General features: G+C 40.3%; 1 protein-coding gene across 9 annotated transcripts in view; it reads right to left on the reverse strand.

Annotated features, from left to right (window-relative positions):
- The window catches only part of LOC126108938 (uncharacterized), a 237,986-nt gene that overhangs the window by 187,421 nt on the left and 29,126 nt on the right, over positions 1-21,439 (reverse strand). For all 9 annotated transcript variants that reach the window (XM_049914314.1, XM_049914312.1, XM_049914311.1 and 6 more), the window contains one exon: positions 15,020-15,169. In XM_049914314.1, the coding sequence (XP_049770271.1) occupies positions 15,020-15,169 (150 nt within the window). The remainder of the gene's footprint in view (positions 1-15,019; positions 15,170-21,439) is intronic.

A 21,439-nucleotide genomic window follows, 5' to 3' on the forward strand; every position in this document is an offset into this window, starting at 1 on the left:
TTCTTTTGAGGTTTTTTAGGGCATCACAATATTATTGTGCCCTGACAGTATCTCGGAGTCAGAAATTTGACTAAAATGATGCCTTTTCAGCTACATCTACATCTACGTGATTACTCTGCTATTCACAATAAAGTGCCTGGCAGTGGGTTCAATGAACCACCTTCGTGCTGTCTCTCTACTGTTCCGCTCTCGAACGGCACACGGGAAAAACGAGCACTTAAATTTTTCTGCGTGAGCCCTGACTTCTCTTATTTTATCTTGATCATCATTTCTCCCTATGTAGGTGGGTGCCAACAGAATGTTTTCGCAATCGGAGGAGAAAACTGGTGATTGAAATTTCATGAGACGATCCCGTCGCAACGACAAACAACCTTTGTTTTAACGATTGCCACTCCAATACACGTATCATGTCTGTGACACTATCTCCCCTGTTTCGCGATAATACAAAACGAGCTGCCCTTCTTTGTACTTTTTCGATGTCATCCGTCAGTCCCATCTGATGCGGATCCCACACCGCACAGCAGTACTCCAGAATAGGGCGGACAAGCGTAGTGTAAGCAGTCTCTTTGGTAGATCTGTTGCACCTTCTAAGTGTTCTGCCAATGAATTGCAGTCTTTGGTTTGCTCTACCCACAATATTATCTATGAGATCGTTCCAATTTTGGTTATTTGTAATTGTAATCCCTAAGTATTTAGTTGAATTGACAGCCCTCATATTTGTGTGACTTATCGCGTATTCGAAATTTAGCTGATTTCTTTTAGTACTCATGTGAATAAGTTCGCACTTTTCTTTATTCAGGGTCAACTGCCACTTTTCGCACCATATCGATATCGTATCTAAATCATTTTACAAATAGTTCTGATCATCTGATGCCTTTACAAGACGGTAAATGACAGCATCATCTGCAAACAATCTAAGACAGCTACTCAGATTGTCTCCTATGTCATTAATATACATCAGGAACAATAGAGGGCCTACAACACTTCTTTGTGGAACACCGGATATTACTTCTCTTTCGCTCAATAACTTTCTGTCTATTACTACGAACTGTGACCTTTCTGACAGGAAATCATGAATCCAGTCGCACAACTGACGCGATACTCCGTAGACAATGAGGCCGTACTTTTTTTTTTTTTTTTTTTTTTGCCCAAAATTATGGTTTTGTATTTTACGGCAGATGGGGAATGGATCTGATGCCACTGTGACAACTATTTTTTTGTCTCTGGCACGTAATGAGCCACCCAAGTTTCATCGGCGGTCACAATTGAGCTCGGAAACTCCACACCTTTCAATTCGAGTTACTCGAGGAACTCGCGGGCACTACTGACCCGATTTTTCTCGTGCTGCTCTGTCAGCTGTTTTAGATCCCCTTCCTGTGCACAGTTTCCAGTATCTCAGCAATTCTGTGGATGTCTCGTACAAGAGAGCTCTGGAGAGTTGCAGAAACGCTGCATAAATTTTGTCCACTGTCAATTTGCACTCTTCCGAAACAGGTCTTCCAGTCGTCTGTTCCTCGTGAACATTTGTTCAGCCTCCACTAAATTTCCTAGACCACTTAAATACATTCATTCTGTTCATAGCGCCTATGCCGTAAACTGTTTCGATTTGCGAAAAGATTTCAGTATGTGTTATTCCTTTCCTAAGTAAAACGTAGGTTACAGATCCCACTTGTCAGGATTTCTTACCAACATCTTTCACGCAACAGGACATTACTGCACGAGTATACATACTAACGTGTTCCCAAAATGCTCACTCTGGTCGGGAGATCCCCCTCCACCACTCAGCTTTGTTGCCAACCCACAAAAACCAAAAAACCACAATCCGTTATGGTCACAGTACACTTAATTTGTGAACATGTCTCGTACTATTAGTTCACACCATTTGTTTCACAAATCTTCCATTTTATTTAAGTTATATACTTTCTTATATTATTATCGACTGAGATAGTGAACTTAATGCTTACAGGTTCACAGAAATAAATGCATAAAATTGTTGGTTACCCTTGTCAAAAAAAAGTTCAATGCACAGATGAGCAAGCTGAAGGAGCTCACTGACATAAGATATGTTCTGTAGAATACACAAACCACTGACGACTAAACAATGTCGTCCCCTGCAGGTCCGTGTATAGCTCTTATTGCTGTGACCGAATTGTTGTGCAAGTTCTGTGGATGGAGTTGTTGATCCAGGTGCTCCAATCCCACTTAGACTGGCGTGTGTCAGAAGAACAAAGTTCCACAAGAGCCTGCCCTCACCTTTTTCGGAGGGAATAAAGATGAGGGAAAAAAATTTGCAACAAGGAACACTAAGGAGTGGGCCACTGCGAAATGAATGGCAGACCGCATGCAGCTCACGGTCTGTGCATCCCTGGTCCAGATTAATGATGACCTGTATTCAGCACTTACATGCGTGCAAAACCGAAATAATCTTGCAAGTAAACCTACCCGAGGGATGCACTTCAATTTCAATCAGATTTGAATATGCTGTAGTGTAGAGCAAAATAAAAAACATATTTGTTTATATGTACCCATACAGCCATTAACGGGGTGAAGCACCTCCTTCAACAATCAATGTGCATTCGGCATTTTTTTGACCTGAACAATTCTGCACCTTCTCATTACCGATCAGACTTACAATAGTGTTACAACAATAACATACAAACAATTTGAAATATAACATAATTAAATCTGAAAAGGTTACAACTTGAAAATAAAAAAATGCATCAAATATAGAAAGAAAACAGGAATACAAATCTCTCTCTCTCTCTCTACACAGGGTGTTACAAAAAGGTACGGCCAAACTTTCAGGAAACATTCCTCACACACAAATAAAGAAAAGATGTTATGTGGACATGTGACCGGAAACGCTTAATTTCCATGTTAGAGCTCATTTTAGTTTCTTCCACCTACGCTCAATGGAGCACGTTCTCATGATTTAATACGGGATACTCTACCTGTGCTGCTAGAAGATGTGCCTTTACAAGTACGACACAACATGTGGTTCATGCACGATGGAGCTCCTGCACATTTCAGTCGAAGTGTTCGTACGCTTCTCAACAACAGATTCGGTGACTGATGAATTGGTAGAGGCAGACCAATTCCATGACATCCACGCTCTCCTGACCTCAACCCTCTTGACTTTCATTTATGGGGGCATTTGAAAGCTCTTGTCTATGCAACCCGGTTACCAAATGTAGACTTCGTGCTCGTATTGTGGACGGCTGTGATACAATACGCCATTCTCCAGGGCTGCATCAGCGCATCAGGGATTCCATGCGACGGAGGGTGGATGCACGTATCCTCGCTAACGGAGGACATTTCGAACATTTCCTGGACATTTTGAACATTTCCTGTAACAAAGTGTTTGAAGTCACGCTGGTACGTTCTGTTGCTGTGTGTTTCCATTCCATGATTAATGTGATTTGATGAGAAGTAATAAAATGAACTCTAACATGGAAAGTAAGCGTTTCCGAACACATGTACACATAACATATTTTCTTTCTTTGTGTGTGAGGAATGTTTCCTGAAACTCTGGCCGTACCTTTTTGTAACACCCTGTGTGTGTGTGTGTGTGTGTGTGTGTATGTGTGTGTGACATATATAAGGCACATACAGCTACATCGATATATTGATATCTTATCTGACAAACGCATTTTTCGAATACCACTTCATCATATATTACTGACTTTGTTATTAATGATGCTATACATTTTACTGCTAGTCAAATATTGAAATGAAAAACGAGGTAGAGGGGCACGGAGATTTAAAAGAAAACGGCTTTTCTAGAAATTTGGTTGCACTACTGTAATGTACATTAAATACCATGGAAGTTTTATTTCGAGGTTGACTTTTTTTAAAATTATTACTGTTTCAACAGTATTCATTCAGAAACATTAAACTCAGTTTTTTGCAAGGAGGTGTTTGATGCCCTTAATGGCCCGACGGGCACGTATAAAAAATTTGTGCCTCTTATTTTGCTCTACACTAAGTGTATCCATCGCGTACGTTTACTTGCTAGTATTCTGTCAGAAATTAATACGTTCAGAATTCTGCGAACGACTGCCTCCCGTTCTTCTCAACAGTATTCCGATACATCGTCACAAAATGGTGAACGATTCGAGTATAACTACGGAGAAGCGTGTCGACTGGGTAGAAAATACTGTTGCCAGGCGCAGGAAGACTTCTCCTTGCCTCTAAGCTTTCAAAACATTTTGGAACATATTACCACACGATGTGAAATGCAAACTTCTCTAATCACTCATTCTACAGAACCTCCATTATTGTGATGTAGTCCACCACACCACTAGTAGTCAAAACTGTAGACGTACAGAAGTAATCACAAATGCCGATGTGCATTACACCTGCAATAACCGTCTACACTGCCTGACAAAGAAAGTGGAGCGAGCAGAAGGGGAGGAGGACACAAAACGAAACATACAGGGAGGGTACGTGATGTTTCAGTGATTACAAAATAGAGTCAAACTCGTGAAGAACCGGAGAGCCCACTTGTCGATACGACGTCACACCCGATCGGGCCCAGATGTACGCACTAATTCGTTCGAGAAGTGCGACGAGCAGCTACCGTACTCTCTCCAGAGGCAAAGTGGCTCAGGACTGTCGTATCCGGCCCTCGACTTCCCGGATACCGACACCGGGACGGGCCGACGTACGAGCCGGCTGCACCTTTCCTATCGCGGACAGATCTGGCAGTCTCGGCTGCAGGAAAGCCCCTACACCGCACGGGCGGTCTGCGGAGACACTCGTCGCGTGCAGACGGGCACCGTCCCGTCGAGCGATTCTGCTAACGTACCGTCACGTGAGAGGTAACGCGCGAGCACGTGGGGTGAATACAGTGTACCGTCACACCACCGAAGCCCCTCGACCGACTCCGGCCGTGATGTGAAGTCGTACCCGGTAGCTACTCCTGGCCCGACACTCAGAGTAACAGTGTACCGGAAGAATAGGCCCTCTCCCTAGGTAGCCACCGACGGTCCTCGGGGAGCAGTAAAGAATGGCGATTCGCCACTAAACACGGTGCGGTGCCATTCGTCGGCACTCTGTGCTTTCCGGTCACGGCACCACTCCGAACGACAGTTCCGTGTCGTGTCGTTAGTGCCCGCCTGCACACGGGACAGAATTCCCAAGTCTCTGACCGGCAGTGCCGGACGACAGAGACTGTCGCGAGGATTCCGTTACTCGGTTTAGAAAGCGAGGCTCGGACCGGACAGAGCGACGGTGCCTTTCGAGCTCTCTCGTGACGACCGCACACTGATGACGAGTAAGCCCGGTTTCACATTCTCGTACAGTCTAATGTCGGGCCACTGCCACTTCCCGACACCCCACGAATCGGGGTACTGCACAATTCGACCGGCTGCCCGAACGGTAATCTGTGAAGAAGCCGTTTACAAATTCGTGAAACGGGTGACGAGGCCCTCGTAAATTGTGTGAGGTGCCTGTAACACTGTCCCTAGGTGCGAGAGACCACTCGACGTGTGGCGCCGTTTGGCCCCCGGCATATTCTTCCGGGCCAGCTGGCGACACTTAACACGTATGACAGTATTTTACTCCACTGTCCATTCTACTTGTCACAGAGAATTGCAATTCTAACCATTTGCACAGATGGAAATTGTGCGTACACATGCTGGCTGAGTTCTCGAGTCCCTTTTTTCTCGTACAGTGTACCTCTTCTGTAATACGTATACTGTACGATAGTAATCAAATTAATAAATCCGAAGAAAAAACAGAAATGCCAAGTACGAGTAGCTGAACGACGACATACGATCTTTCCTTTTGGCCTACAAAAGCGGTAATATTATTAAGGTTGAGCTCTCTTTGATTCTGACTCTGAAGCTGATTAGATTCTTGTATTGCTTTGGGTGTCACACTTTGTGTAGGTGATTAACATTACTGAAATAATAATCGATTTTTCTTAAATATGTGTTGTATTACTGAATTAAAATTACCCTCCCTGTCAGTACGACGACTTTCCGAATAACTGTAAAAGTGGTCACCTTCCACAAATGGTATCAATTCAAAGTCAATGTCGAGTGCGTTTTGCTCCATTTTCACTTTCTCGGTATTTCAGAAGTAGAGTCTGCCAAATTTTGTTAAAGAAGTCCCATTGCCTTTCAGATGAAATTCATTTCCACAGATTATCATTTTGTGATCGCACATGTATACAATTTCAAAACGAATCGATCCTGAACAGGTGTCGAGCAAGCTGTGAATATTAATAGCACGTACAAGCCGTCACAAATTGACTTGTAGCAAAAGGAGAGGGGACCATTATTTTTTATCTATTGTTGGCTAGCCATCTCAACACAAATTTCAATTAAAAATGAGGAGGGGGCATACAAATCTCAGTGAGTGATAACACAAAATCTTGTGATGCAAAGTGTCAGAAAACGTGAACCTAATGTGTCGAAATGAATGGCAAATATAGTGTGAAATGTGGAAACGACAATTCTTGGTACTTGCCTTATCTGCAGTGAGGGTACAACATACCTTGCTGCGTGTGTGCGAGAAGAACGAGCAGTGCCCACGAACCGTGTCCGCCGCATATAACTGTATTGCCTGCCACGTGCAGTCATTTTTGAAACGGACTGTGCCAGCGGAATGTGGCGATACTCAATGCTTACTTCAAACTGTTGTCGCACTACGTTAACTGTGTGGAAATTTAAAAATTTGAAGCTTCACGAAAAACACTCACAAAAGACAATTACACACTGTGTACCTAGGCAGTAATCGATACAGATGAAACGAGCAACAATGACAAATGAAGAGGCAATACACTAATATGCAAATCGGATTGAGACAGGTGCTCGAAACAACAACACAGACGTAGAAATCGATAACCCACAACCGCAATGAATAATTAACGAATTGAACAAACGAGACTCCCACAATTATTATGTATCAATGTACAATGAAATATCCGGGAAACTGTAATAACAGGATAACTAAAAGTATCAAACATTCGGGAGTAAAAATTAACTGAATACCCGTGAGAACCTGAAGAACATGTAATTTCGCCTATGTAAAGCAACAGTTGAATAATGTTGTTGCTATGGTTGAATTTTGTGAATGAGACAAGCAAGCATATCTATTCACAAAATTCAAGGGGGCATTCTAGCACCCTCTTCTTCGTATATAACATATATAATTTGTAAGATAAATACCATACGACAATAATCTCTTATAGAAAAGGCAATGTCCTGACAAACTGACTGATTCATCACCATCCAGCCCAAATCACTAAGAATAGAAGCTTTTAATTTGGAAAAGGTGTGTATCCTAAACTATAGGGGTCATTTGAGAAGGGATTTTTTGGAATTCCAACCCCAAGGTGGTGAAATAGGGGGTTGAGGTCTTTTTTTTTTTTAAAAAAAAAGAAATGTCACTATTAAGGCAATTTTTAAGCGAGACCTATGAGAATTGGTATTTGGTTTCTCAGTCATAAATAGAGAAATACCTGTTACAGAACTTTTGGAAATTTAACGCTATGGGGGTGAAATACTGTATGAAAGCTTCTTTTGAAAATATATCGTTATTAAAGCACCACTGAAGTTTTTTTTTTTAAAGCTGTAGTAATAGAACAGTGGTGCATGACCTCTTGCTTACAAACAAAAGGAAATACTAGTTCAGTGTTTCTGTGAAACTGAACCTAAGGGAGTGAAATAAGGGATGAGATATTTGGATGAAATATTTTATTATGAGAGCATATTTAAAGCCATATCAATGAACATTTAAATTTGGCTTATAAGTTAAGAGATAAAAAAGTAAGTGTTTCATTGTTTTTTGAAATTCAACGCCTACAGGGGTGAAACACGGGATGAAAGTTTTTATGGAAATATTTCTGAGTTAGAAATATACGAAGGCGTGGTAGACTGCAGATTGGTGACGCTAGACGGGAGTGTGGGTCGAGCGAGATAGTCTGTGCAGTTGTGATTAGCACTGTGGTCCAGGTAGCCCGGTGGATAATGCAACTGCCTAGTCAGTGGGAGATCCTGGGATCAAACCCCAAGCCGGCAAACATTTTCAATCATCACCACTGATTCCGCTTCGTGTCCCAATGCAGCTGACTACAATAATCCCTTCATCCATTCCTTTCCCTTCCTTTACCTTTCTCCCCTCTACAAATTCAATTTAAAAAATTGTGTTTCAATGTTATTGGGGATTCAATCCCTGTGGGAGGTGAATTGGGGATGAAAGTTTTTTTGGAAATATTTCATTGTGCAAGCATTCTTGAAGCTAAATCTATGAACATTTGTATCTGACTTCTCTGTTAGAAATAAAATATACACATCGTATTGCTTTTGGAAATTCAACCTCTAAGGGGGTGAAACAGGGGTTAAAGTTTTACGAAAATATTTCATTGTACAACAATTTTTAAAGCTAAATTTTTGAAAATTGGTGTCTGCCTTCTCAATTAGAGATTAAAAAAATATGTGTTTCACCAATTTTGAAAATTAAATCCCAAAGGGGGCGAAATGGGGTCAGACTGATTCACTGACTCATCATCGCTCATCCCAAACCGTTAAGGATAGGAACTTGGAGTTTGGAGAGGGTGTGTATCTTATACTGTAGGCATCATTTACTAAAGGATTGTCTGAAATTTCACTCCTAAGGGAGTGAAGTAGGGGATGAAAGGTTTTTTGAAAGTTTTGCTATTAAGGGAATTTTGAAGCTAGGACTATGAAAACTAGTATTTGGTTTCTCAGTCAGAAAATAAAAAATACGTGTTACAGCTTTTTTGAAAATTCAGCTACTAAGTGGGTGAAAGTTTTTTGAAAATAAACAATTACTGAAGGGCCACTGAATGATTTTTAAGGCTACATATATGATAACTGATATCTGACTTCACAGTTAGACATTAAAAAAAATACGATTTTCAGTGTTTCTGGAAATTCAACCCCTAAGGGAGTGCACTTTTAAGAAAGTATTTCGCTACATTAAAAATATTTTGAAGCTAATTTCATAAAAAATGGCATTTCACATCTCAATTAGATATAAAAAATACTTGTTAGAGGATGAAAGTTGCTATGAAAATAACCCACAAGAACGCAAAAGACACGATTAACAAAAACTCTGGACTCCAGCTACCAGAATCGCTTTTTGGTCAGAAGTATATTAGAAAAAGACTGTGCTTATATGGCCTTAATTAACATGACAAGCTTAGAAAGTGTTGCAATTTGTGAACAACATAAAATTTTGATTAAATAAAAACAAAAAAATCTCTGCAGCCCATACAGTCTACACGAGCGAGGCAGTGAATGTTAACCTGGTCAGTGTAACAAACCTTATGAGATAATAGGAAAGCACAGTACACGTAACTGAACAACAATAAACAATCTTTGATTTTGGTCTATAAAACCGATACCATTATCACTGTGGTGCTCTCTCTGGTTCTGACTCTGAAGCTGATTAGACTCTTGTATTGTCTCAGGTGTCATCCTTTGTGTAAGTGATTAAACATTATTGATATGAATATAATAGAGGGAAACACTCCACGTGGGAAAAATATATTTAAAAACAAAGATGATGTGATTTACCAAACGAAAGCGCTGGCACGTCGATAGACACACAAACAAACACAAACATGCACACAAAATTCTAGCTTTCGCAACCAACGGTTCCTTCGTCAGGAAAGAGGGAAGGAGAGGGAAAGACGAAAGGATTTTTGGCTCTGTATATGTCTGCTTGTGTCTGTATATGTGTCGATGGATATGTGTGTGTGCGCGAGTGTATACCCGTCCTTTTTTCCCCCTAAGGTAAGTCTTTCCGCTCCCGGGATTGGAATGACTCCTTACCCTCTCCCTTAAAACCCAAATCCTTTCGTCTTTCCCCCTCCTTCTCTCTTTCCTGACGAAGCAACCGTTGGTTGCGAAAGCTAGAATTTTGTGTGTTTGTTTGTGTGTCTATCGACATGCCAGCGCTTTTGTTTGGTAAGTCACATCATCTTTGTTTTAGATATACAGGGTGATTCAAAAAGAATACCACAACTTTAGGAATTTAAAACTCTGCAACGACAAAAGGCAGAGCTAAGCACTATCTGTCGGCGAATTAAGGGAGCTATAAAGTTTCATTTAGTTGTACATTTGTTCGCTTGAGGTGCTGTTGACTAGGCGTCAGCGTCAGTTGATGCTAAGATGGTGACCGCTCAACAGAAAGTTTTTGTGTTATTGAGTACGGCAGATGTGAATCGATGACAGTTGTTCAGCGTGCATTTCGAACGAAGTATGGTGTTAAACCTCCTGATAGGTGGTGTATTAAACGTTGGTATAAACAGTTTACAGAGAATGGGTGTTTGTGCAAAGGGAAAAGTTCTGGACGGCCGAGAACAAGTGATGAAAATGTAGCACGCATCCAGCAAGCATTTGTTCACAGCCCAGGAAAATCGACTCGCAGAGCTAGCAGAGAGCTGCAAATTCCACAATCAACTGTATGGAGAGTCCTACGAGAAAGGTTAGTTATGAAACCTTATCGTCTGAAATTGGTTCAAGGCAGGCAGCCCGTGACAGAGCACTTCATCACTGGCCTCCAAGAAGCCCTGATCTTACCCCCTGCGATTTTTTCTTATGGGGGTATGTTAAGGATATGGTGTTTCGGCCACCTCTCCCAGCCACCATTGATGATTTGAAACGAGAAATAACAGCAGCTATCCAAACTGTTACGCCTGATATGCTACAGAGAGTGTGGAACAAGTTGCAGTATCGGGTTGATATTGCTCGAGTGTCTGGAGGGGGCCATATTGAACATCTCTGAACTTGTTTTTGAGTGAAAAAAAACCTTTTTAAATACTCTTTGTAATGATGTATAACAGAAGGTTATATTATGTTTCTTTCATTAAATACACATTTTTAAAGTTGTGGTATTCTTTTTGAATCACCCTGTATGATTAAACATTATTGAAATGATAATCGTTTTTTCTTAAATATGTGTCACGTTACTGATTTAAAGTTACACACCATATCAGTACAATGATTTTCTGAATAAATTTAATAGCTGCCATCTATCATAAACAGTATCAGTTCATAATTTTAACAAAGCCATTGTTGAGTACTAGTTAGTTCCATTTTCACTTTCTTAGTATTTTAGAAATAAAACCTGACATATTTTGTAAAAGAATACAGATTGCCTTTCAGATTAAATTCATTTCCACAAATCAGCATTTTGTAGTTGTGTGTGTACGCAATTTCAAAACAAATCGATATACGCTGACGATGACCCTAGCTACGAATATTAAAAGCACATACAAGTTGTCACGCATCGACTTTTAGCAAAAGCAGAGGCGAACATTATTTTTTCAACATCTTCAACTTCTGTAGTCCCGTCTTCCTCAGTTGCATGTAATATTACGGTATATTGATAATTGTTACTTTTTGGACCGTCTGACTACAACTGAATGAAACACTGTTTTCGCGCCATACACGTTTCGCCTTAATTCTGTGCAAGGCAACTTCAGTGGCAGGTTGCGTGGACATCAAATCAAGTACTCAGTTCCTAGTGCTGTGAAAAGTGGAAAAAACCCCAAGCAGCAATTATATGAAGAGAAACAGCACCAAAAATGGAACAGAAACATAATATGCAGAAAATCATCGAAGCAAGCTGCCACTGAAAATCGCTTGCTGATAAAAAGGTGAAATGTTTATGGCACGAATACCGTATTTCATTCAGTTGTAGTCTGAAAGTCCAAAATTTAAAAATTATCAGGATACTGTAATTATTTTTTTATCTATTGTTGGCTAACCACCTCAATGTGGATTTTATTAGAAACTTGTGGGAGCTGAAGATCTAGTAGCATTCAAGCCAAAGAATAGAAAGTTATGACATCAGACCACGTCTTCCGGGTGTGTCAAAGAGCCACTTTTTTTGTCGTCTAGTATATAGGACCGTGTCAGTGCGCCACGTGCCAGGTTAGATCGGTTGTGGCCAGAGAAGTTAAGTGACTACCTCGAGCTGTGTTTACCCTATTACGTCTCAATGCACAAGCTCCCCAGTATGCCTTATCACAACTCGGGACCGAGCGAGGTGGCGCAGTGGTTAGCACACTGGGCCCGAGTTCGGAAGGACGACGGTTCAATCCCGCATCCGGTCATCCCGATTTAGGTTTTCCGTGATTTCCCTAAATCGCTCCAGGCAAATGCCGGGATGGTACCTTTGAAAGGGCACGGCCGACTTCCTTCCCCATCCTTCCCTAATCCGATGAGACCGATGACCTCACTGTTTGGTCTCTTCCCCCAAAACAACCCCAACCCAACCCAACATCTCGAGATCTCACTCATCTAGCGTGCTAGTTGTGCCTGTCCGTAAAGAGGGAACATCTCGAAACACTTTTTCTCTTACTGTCATTTGCCTCTGAAGGAAGTTACCCTGCACTCTGTGCACAATTTTGTACCCTGTTACTTTTAAGAAGCAGCTGAGGCACTTCCTTACACCAACCTTGTAACAATTCTCCGAAAATTAATGTTTACAACCCATTTTCTCCTCTGTCGAGTTACACTTCTCACTGTTTCTATTTATTGATAACTCCCATTATTTTCTTTTTGACTGCCTTCATCACTCACATTATTCTCGCTCCCCCTCCTTCAGCCCTTCTCTCGTGCCCGGGCTGCCACTGCTCATACTTTAAACCTACCGTCATACAATTTGTTATGCTTATTGTGAAACAGCGTAGACTGTTTGATTTTGTAATTTCTAAATGTTGCACTCTGTAGTTGATGTAACTTATAGCATGTTACATGTAGAATAATGTACACTATGTGATCAAAAGAATCCAGAAACTCCTCAAAACATACATTTTTCATATTAGGTGTGTTGTGCTGCCACCTACTGCCAGGTACTCCACATCAGCGACCTCAGTAGTCATTAGACATTGTGAGAGGTCAGAATGGATCACTCCGCAGAACTCACGGACTTCAAACGTGGTCAGGTGATTGGGTATCACTTGTGTCATACATCTGTACACGAGATTTCCACGCTCATAAACATCCCCAGGTCCACTGTTTCTGATGTGATACTGAAGTGGAAATATGAAGGGACACGTACAGCACAAAAGTGTACAGGGGCCGACCTCATCTGTTGACTGACAGAGACTGCCGACAGTTGAAGAGGGTTGTAAGGTGTAATACACAGACATCTATTCAGACCATCACACAGGAATTCCAAACTGCATCAGGATCCGGTGTAAGGAATGTAAACATTTGATGACTGAACAGTGGAAAAATGTTGTGTGGAGTGACGAATCACGGTTCACAATGTGGCGACCCGATGGTAGGGTGTGGGTATGGAGAATGCCCAGTGATTGTCATGTGTAGTGCCGAAAGTAAAATTTGGAGGACGTGGTGTTACGGTGTGGTCGTGTTTTTCATGGAGGGGTCTTGCATCCCTTGTTTTGTATGGCTCTTTCATAGCACAGACCTACATTGATGTTTTAAGTACCTTCTTGCTTCCCACTGTTGAAGAGCAATTCGACACGATCGAGCACCTGTTGATAATGCACGACAATAACATCCCTGTAATGGACTGGCCTGCACAGAGTCCTGACCTGAATCTTACAGAACACCTTCGGGATGTTTTTGAACGTCAACATCGTGACAGGCCTCACCGACTGACATCGATACCTCTCCTCAGGGCAGCAATCCTTGAAGAATGCGCTGTCTTTCCACAAGAAATCTTCCAGCACCTGATTGAATGTATGCTGTGAGAGTGGAAGCTGTCATCAAGGCTAAGGGTGGACCAACACCATATCGAATTCCAGCATTACCGATGGAGGATGTCACGAGCTTGCAAGTCATTTTCAGCCAGGTGTCTGGACACTTTTGATCACATACTGTATGTAAAATGTCTGGTCAGATGGCCCTAATCTTGCCAAGTTAAATCTATATCTATCTATACTAATAACACAACTGTATAACTGATGTGTCTGTCTGCTTGAACACACTACTCTGCGAAACTATTAAGACTAATTTTCACAGCGTTTTCACGGGTAACTCGGTGTACCTTGGGGCTACAAATAAGCTTTAATCAGAATCTAAACAGGAAAAAATGTGATTTAAGGTTTTATATAAACCTGTCACATCTATTTGAACGCACTAATCTCCAAAACTGTTACAGGAGTTTTCACAGATAACTTGAGCGTGGCTCGGGGATACGTATAGGTTATATTTCATCAAAACACGATCGTGGAAAAAAGGTACTGTAATACAATAACACAGTGAAACATATTTACTCTCTGAAAAAAAAACTGTTAACCCTCTTATGTCCAAGCTGCATCATATTTGTGAAAATGCTTTTATCAATACATTTGTTCTATATAATACGATTCAATGTAAGGAATGCAACACTTATTCGGTCCCCGACATGTTTCATCCGTACTTCCAAAGTAATAGTATTAAATGTGAAAGTAACTCAGTCTGTTGCATTTTCCCAACTCAGCTGCTAAAATGACTTCAATGAAATTTACTAAAGAGAAAGCTCGGACCCTGAGGAAGAGCATAGGTTACTTTTAAATGAATACATAAAAATAAAAAAAAGTAAGTAGAAGGAAACAAGTGACCCATAACAGAGGTAAGAAGGGGATAGAACACTTAAATTTGTACATCAGAGAACCTAACTAGGTTAAAATTTATGAAATTTGTTGCAGCTTATCCACATCATATGTTGTACAGTTAAAACCAGTAGCACAATGCGCATATGAACACTACTGCCCCCCCCCCCCCACACACACACACAGCTCGGCAGCAACAATGCACATGCTGCCACGTCACGTGTCAGTGCAGCTGAGTGGCGTCGGTGGGCTCTCGTCACGAGCTATGCTTACCAGAACAGGCGGACACGTGAGAGTAGCTGACATCACTGCATGTACACTAACTCGCTAACTCACAGTCACTCCTCATAACGGAACTACTGATATCCGAGAGCAACTGCGGGTAACACCCAGTAAATAAGTAACAGGGACAAACATTTCAACAAATCTAATACTGCAAATTTTTACATATATATTTGTGAAATCGATACTTACATCGGTGTTTTCTGTCAGTTCGGAGGCTTCCGAATCGCGGCGCGGTGACGAGAGGATGTCGAACCCGACGTCGGCTCTCTGGAGGCTGTTGTCCAGGAGGCCGGACAGAAGTGGGTAGGGAGAAAGGGCCACCGAAGCGGCACCGCGGTCCTGAAAAGCCGCCCCACGACTGCCGTAATACCTGTCAGCTGTGGACTACACGTGCAGGTGCAATCCACTGTTGTAATCGTTTATAAGATAAGATAATTTTATCGTCATTAGACAAATTTTTTACGCAGTATAATCATTACACTAGTAAACAGGACAGTGCAGCATGTTAGTTATTAGCTTACAACTCTGTGTTGCAGTCAAAAAACTTTTTTAATTAATAAAAGTGGTTGGCAACAAGCCATTTGTTTAAAGTTTTGCTACGTGCATACCCTGGAAGATCTCATACCATCTGCAGAAGCTTAGTAAATCATTTCTGGTGCACTTCCTCATAGCTAGTCTGGTAGTCTACGGTATGACACACAGTTTGTCTTATGATTGTGAATTTTGTTTTTATGTTTTACTTTGTGCAGATTCTTTTTTGTATAGATTTTTACACTTTGCATATATACACAGATTTATAACAGTAATTATTTCACAGTCAGAGAAAAAGGGCTTACAGTGTGTTTTATGTTGAGAACGTGTAATGACTCTGATTGCTTTCTTCTAGAGAAATAATATGTTCTGAAACAGCTAGTTTCCCCACATTACTTCGATACAACATAATACTTCAAACAAATAAAAAAATAAATATACCACGTTTTCCATAATATGACGTTCTCCATACATTGCAGGTACAGATTTCATAAGACATCTTAGTACGTAAATTTTTCTAGACAATTTAACACTAATGTATTTTATGTGTTGCTCCCAGGACAATTTGTCATCTAAGTATACCATCCAAAAACTTCATATAACTGGGATCATTAAAAGGACTCTTGTCCTTTAGACTAATACGTTTTTTTTGTGTTTTATTATTGTTCAGGAGAAACACATTTGTATTGTTAACCAAATCTATTAGTTTATTCAGATCAGAGTTATAATTCAAACTGTCATTTGTAAACAGCACCATACTGGAGCTTATAAAGGAGGGTAGGTCCTGGATCATTACCAAAAACAAAAATGGTCCAAATACAGATCCCTGTGGAACTAACACCTTAGTTAGTTTCTCAGTAGATTTTTCTCTGTCAATACACAACTTGCCTACGGTTTCGGAGATAAGAGGTTAATACTTTTAGGTTGTCACCCTTGATGCCACAGAAATGGAACTTCTGTAGAGGTGTGTCAGGCCTGTAAAGGCAACAGTGATGAAATTTAAATGGAATTTTTATGTTTTATGAAGTTGCCAAGACCGGTAATAGTTATAGTTCATTACTGATAACATGATGAAATATTCTTAAAAAATTTTTTTTTGGTTTGTTCTTTGGTAGCAGAGATGTGATGATTCTGGGATAGCTGCTAAGTAAAGTCAATAAAGAAGTCTTAAGCAGGCCAAGTGGCGTGTGTTCTTGGTGATTTAAAATTAGACTTAATATCGTCAAGCAACACCTTTTGGGAACTGCCGCAAAAATATTACGTTACAGCAGTTATATTTGGTGACCCCGACGTGATAATAAGAAGATATGACGACAAACGAGAGCGTTTCCGAAGATCGCCTGGAAGCAAACAAGGTTACCATCAAAATTCCGCCTTTTTGGAGTGAAAAACCCGAAATTTGGTTCTATCAAGTAGAAGCACAGTTCAGCATTTGCAAAATTGTCACAGAAGAAACTAAATTTAACCACCTACTGTCACAATTAGAACCAAAATACATTGAGAATATTTGGGACATTATTTGTGGTACAGATGCGAATAAATATTCGTTGGCTAAGCTAAGGAACGTCTACTGAATACTTTCAAAGAAAGTGAAGATAAGCGTATTAAGAGATTAGTTACTGGAACTGATTTGGGAGACCAAAAACCTAGTCAGTTATTACGCAAAATGCAAACCTTGGCAGGGGTAGATGTGGCAGAAAAAGTCCTAAAGACACTTTGGCTAGAAAAACTTCCGGATTCTGTAAGGAACATTTTAATTGTCAGTGGCGAGGGACTCGAAAAGGTGGCTATAATGGCTGATAGAATAACAGAAATAAATCCCCGTAACGAATTGTTCGTCACAAAAATTGGTGCTTGTAGCCAACAGGATGTTTTGATAACAATGGGTGACTTGATGACAAGAATTTCGGGGCTAGAGCAACAAATGGCCGTGCTGTCAACTGGTTATCGAGACAGGTCTCGTAACAGAAGCTGTGATTGTCAATGTAAAAGAAGTCGTAGTAAGTCTCGAAATAAATACAACCCCAAGGGCAAGTACTGTTATTACCACTTTTGCTTTGGGCAGAACTGCAAGCCTGAAAAATGCACACCTCCATGTAGCTGGACTGAAAAGGGAAACGCGACCCAGCAGCTGAATTAGCGACAAGTTCTGCTGCCCAAGTCCATTGCCGCAAGACCCGCTTATTTGTAACCGACAAAAAAACGGGATTGTAATTTTTAGTCGACAGTGGGGCGGATGTTTCTGTAATTCCCACTCACGCAAATGTTAATGGTGAGTCACCATATAAACTGTATGCTGCAAATGGTACTGAAATTCCTACATACGGAATCGAACTTCGTACTATTGATCTGGGACTGCGACGTCAATTTCAATGGCTATTTATGGTTGCGAAGATCAATAAAGCTATATTGGGTGCCGATTTTTAGAATAAATTTCAATTATTAGTAGATGTCCATAATAAAAGATTAATAGATGATGTAACCAATCTCAATGCTGAGGGTAAAGTTATGTCAATCTCAGAGGAAAACGTCCTGAGCACCATGAGCCAAAACACAAAATTTACTGATCAACTGTTACAGTATCCAGACATAGCTAAACCTAATTCGGTACCTAGCAAAATTAAACATGATGTCAAACACTATATTACCACTGAAGGCCCGCCTGTGTTTTCTAGGGCAAGACAATTAGACCCAAAGTGCATGGCGATGGCAAAACAAGGATTTAAATTCATGTTAGACAATGACATCATTAGACCATCTAAATCTGCATGGGCAAGTCCTCTCCATATTGTACCTAAGAAGGATGGCTCAATATGTCTGTGTGGAGATTACAGACAGTTAAATGAAAGAACAATTCCAGGCCGTTATCCTGTACCTAGAATAGAAGATTTCCATTGTATTCTTCAAGGCAAAAACATATTTTCTAAAATCAATCTCTTTAAGGCCTATTAACAAATACCTATTACTGAAGAAGATAAGCACAAAACAGCTGTAATCACACCATTTGGACTGTATGAATTTAATGTCATGAGCTTTGGCCTGCGGAATGCACCTTCAACATTCCAGCGATTCATTAATGAAGTTATGTTTGGGCTAGATTTTCTGTTTCCTTACCTCGATGACATTTTAATCGCCACCTCATCCAGTACTGAAGAACACCGAACACACCTGAAACTAGTCCTGGAGTGATTATCTAATTATGGACTTCGAATCAACATATCAAAATCAACCTTTGGAGTAAATGAAACTGAATTCCTGGGGTACTGGATAATATCAGAGGGATCCCGTCCACTACCTGAGAAAGTGTAAGCAATTGTAGAGTATAAGTTACCTACCAAACTGCATGAGCTCCACTGATTTCTTGGCATTGCCAACTACTACCGTCGCTACCTTAAAGATGCGGCACAGACTCAAACTGTTTTGCATGACTGTCTTAAGGGAGCAAGAAAGAAGGAGAATAGACAAATTCAGTGGACTGAAGAAGCAAAGAAAATGTTTGAGAAATCTAAACAAGATATAGTAAATGCTGCATTATTGGCTTTTCCTAACTCGAAGTTACCTCTAGCATTATGTACAGACGCATCAGATATTGCTGTTGGTTGTGTGCTCCAGTGACTGGAAAGTGGAAATTGGAGACCTGTTGCATTCTTTTCACAGAAACTGTATAAATCACAGAAGGGTTACAGTACCTATTACCGAGAATTATTGGGAATTTACCTTTCTGTAAAAAAGTTTAAGCATTTACTCGAAGGAAGAGACTTCCTAATCTTCACTGATCATAAGCCACTCACATTTGCTTTCAAGCAAAACAATGATAAGGCATCTCCTCGACAGATGAGACAGTTGCAGTACATTTCACAATTTTCGACCGATATTCGTCATGTCAGTGGCCGTGACAATATTGTTGCAGATGCCCGATCCAGAGTTGATGTAGTAATACTGGACTATGATGAAATTGCCAAAAACCAGCAACAAGATCAAGAACTACAGCAACTTCGAACAGGGAACAACTCCTTAAACTTCAAGTCATATCAACTTCCAATCAGGGAAAACATTCTGGTGTGACACATCCACTGCAAATATCAGACCTTATATTCCTCAACCTTTTCGTTATCAAATATTTCTTCATTTACATGGTTTAGCTCATCCTGGCAAAAAGACAACAATGAAACTGTTGAGTAGCAGAGCCATTTGGTCAAATATCAAAAGTGATGTGCGACAGTGGACTAAATCCTGTGTCAGTTGTCAGAAAACCAAGGTCACTCGCCACACAAAATCACCGCTAGAGAAGTTTGAAGAACCTGATGAACGTTTCAGTGTTGTACACACTGACCTCATCGGACCTTTTCCTCCTTCTAATGGCATGACTTATTGTTTAACTTCTATTGACCGTTTCACATCTTGGATGAAAGTTATACCACTTGAAGATATTTCAGCCGAAAAAGTGGCAACAGCCTTCTACCAGCACTGGATTGCAAGATTTAGTGTGCCATCACAGGTAATCACTGACCAAGGAACACAGTTTAGATCGCAGTTGTTTAATAATTTGGGCATAGTATGTGGAATGAAAATTCAGCACACAACGCCATATCATCCTCAATGCAATGGTAAAATTGAGCGACTACATAAAACTCTGAAGTCTGCAATCAAGGACCATAACAGTTCTAATTGGACAGAAATTCTGCCTAATGTTCTATCGGGGTTGCGCACTGCAGTGCGAGAAACATCGAACCGTTCCATTGCACAGATGGTATATGGAAAAAACTATACGACTTCCTGGTGAATTTTTTGAAGAGCCCACTACAAAGATTGACCTTGATTCATTTGCATCAAATTTGCAAAAGCAAATGCTTCGTCTGAAACCTGGTAGGCCTATACAAAGCAAATCAAGATCAGTATTTGTTCCAAAAGATCTGCAAACCTGTTCCCATGTCTTCCTGAGAAGTGACAGGGTTAGAAAACCACTAGAACCCACATGTGATGGTCCCTTTCCTGTCATTTCAAGACATGAAAAATATTTCACTATTAAAAGGAAGTGCAAACATATAAATGTGTCAGTGGACAGACTTAAACCAGCTTATCTCCTGCAAGAAAAATGGGAATCAGAGAAGGAACTTCCAAACTTTTCCAAGGACACTGAACCACAACATCCCACAGAGGAACCATCTCCAAATACCAGAGTATCGAAGGTTCCCACCTCGATTCTTAGAGCAGTTGTCTCTGTGGAGAATTAATCAAATATCATACCAGACATTGTAAAAAGTTTTTGTAATTATTTTGTATCGTATCTTTTGTCATTCCAATACGTTTTTTTATTGTTTTATGTTAATGTCGTGCTGATTTTTTTTTTTAAGAAAATTCCTTCATCACCCTGTATTAATTCGTAACCATGTTACTGGTGGGGAAGTAGTGAAAAAAAAAAAAAAAAAAAAAAAAAAAAGTGATGAAATCTAAATGGAATTTTTATGTTTTATGAAGTTGTCAAGACCGTTAATAGTTATAGTTCATTACTGATAACATGATGTAATATCTTTAAAATTTTATTTTTTTTGTTTATTCTTTGGTAGTAAAGATGTGATGATTCTGGGATAGCTGCTAAGTAAAGTCAATAAAGAAGTCTTAAGCAGGCCAAGTGGCATGTGTTCTCGGTGATTTAAAATTAGACAAAATATCGTCAAGCAACACCTTTTGTGAACTGCCGCAAATATTACGTTACAGCAGTTATAGGTCCTACACAGTCAAATGGTTTACCCAGGTCACAGAAAATGACCGGAGCAAAGCCCTTCTCCTCAAACACTGTAAGAACATATTTAATTACGGAGTCTACTGCACCAATTATTGATAACTTTTTTTCTAAAACTATATTGTGCACAATTAAATATGTGAAGTTTTTCAAAATAAGTGAACAATTGATGGCAAATGATGTATTCTATTATTTTGGTCAGGACCAGAAGTACTGACACTGGTCTGAAACTTGCAGCGTTGTGTTTGTCATCCTCTTTATACACAGGAACCACCCTAGATATTTTCAGCTCTTACGGAAAGTATCCCTCTGATGTACCGAGTAGTTATAATTAA

Source organism: Schistocerca cancellata, chromosome 11 (genome assembly GCF_023864275.1).
Source record: "Schistocerca cancellata isolate TAMUIC-IGC-003103 chromosome 11, iqSchCanc2.1, whole genome shotgun sequence".
NCBI classification, from domain to species: domain Eukaryota; kingdom Metazoa; phylum Arthropoda; class Insecta; order Orthoptera; family Acrididae; genus Schistocerca; species Schistocerca cancellata.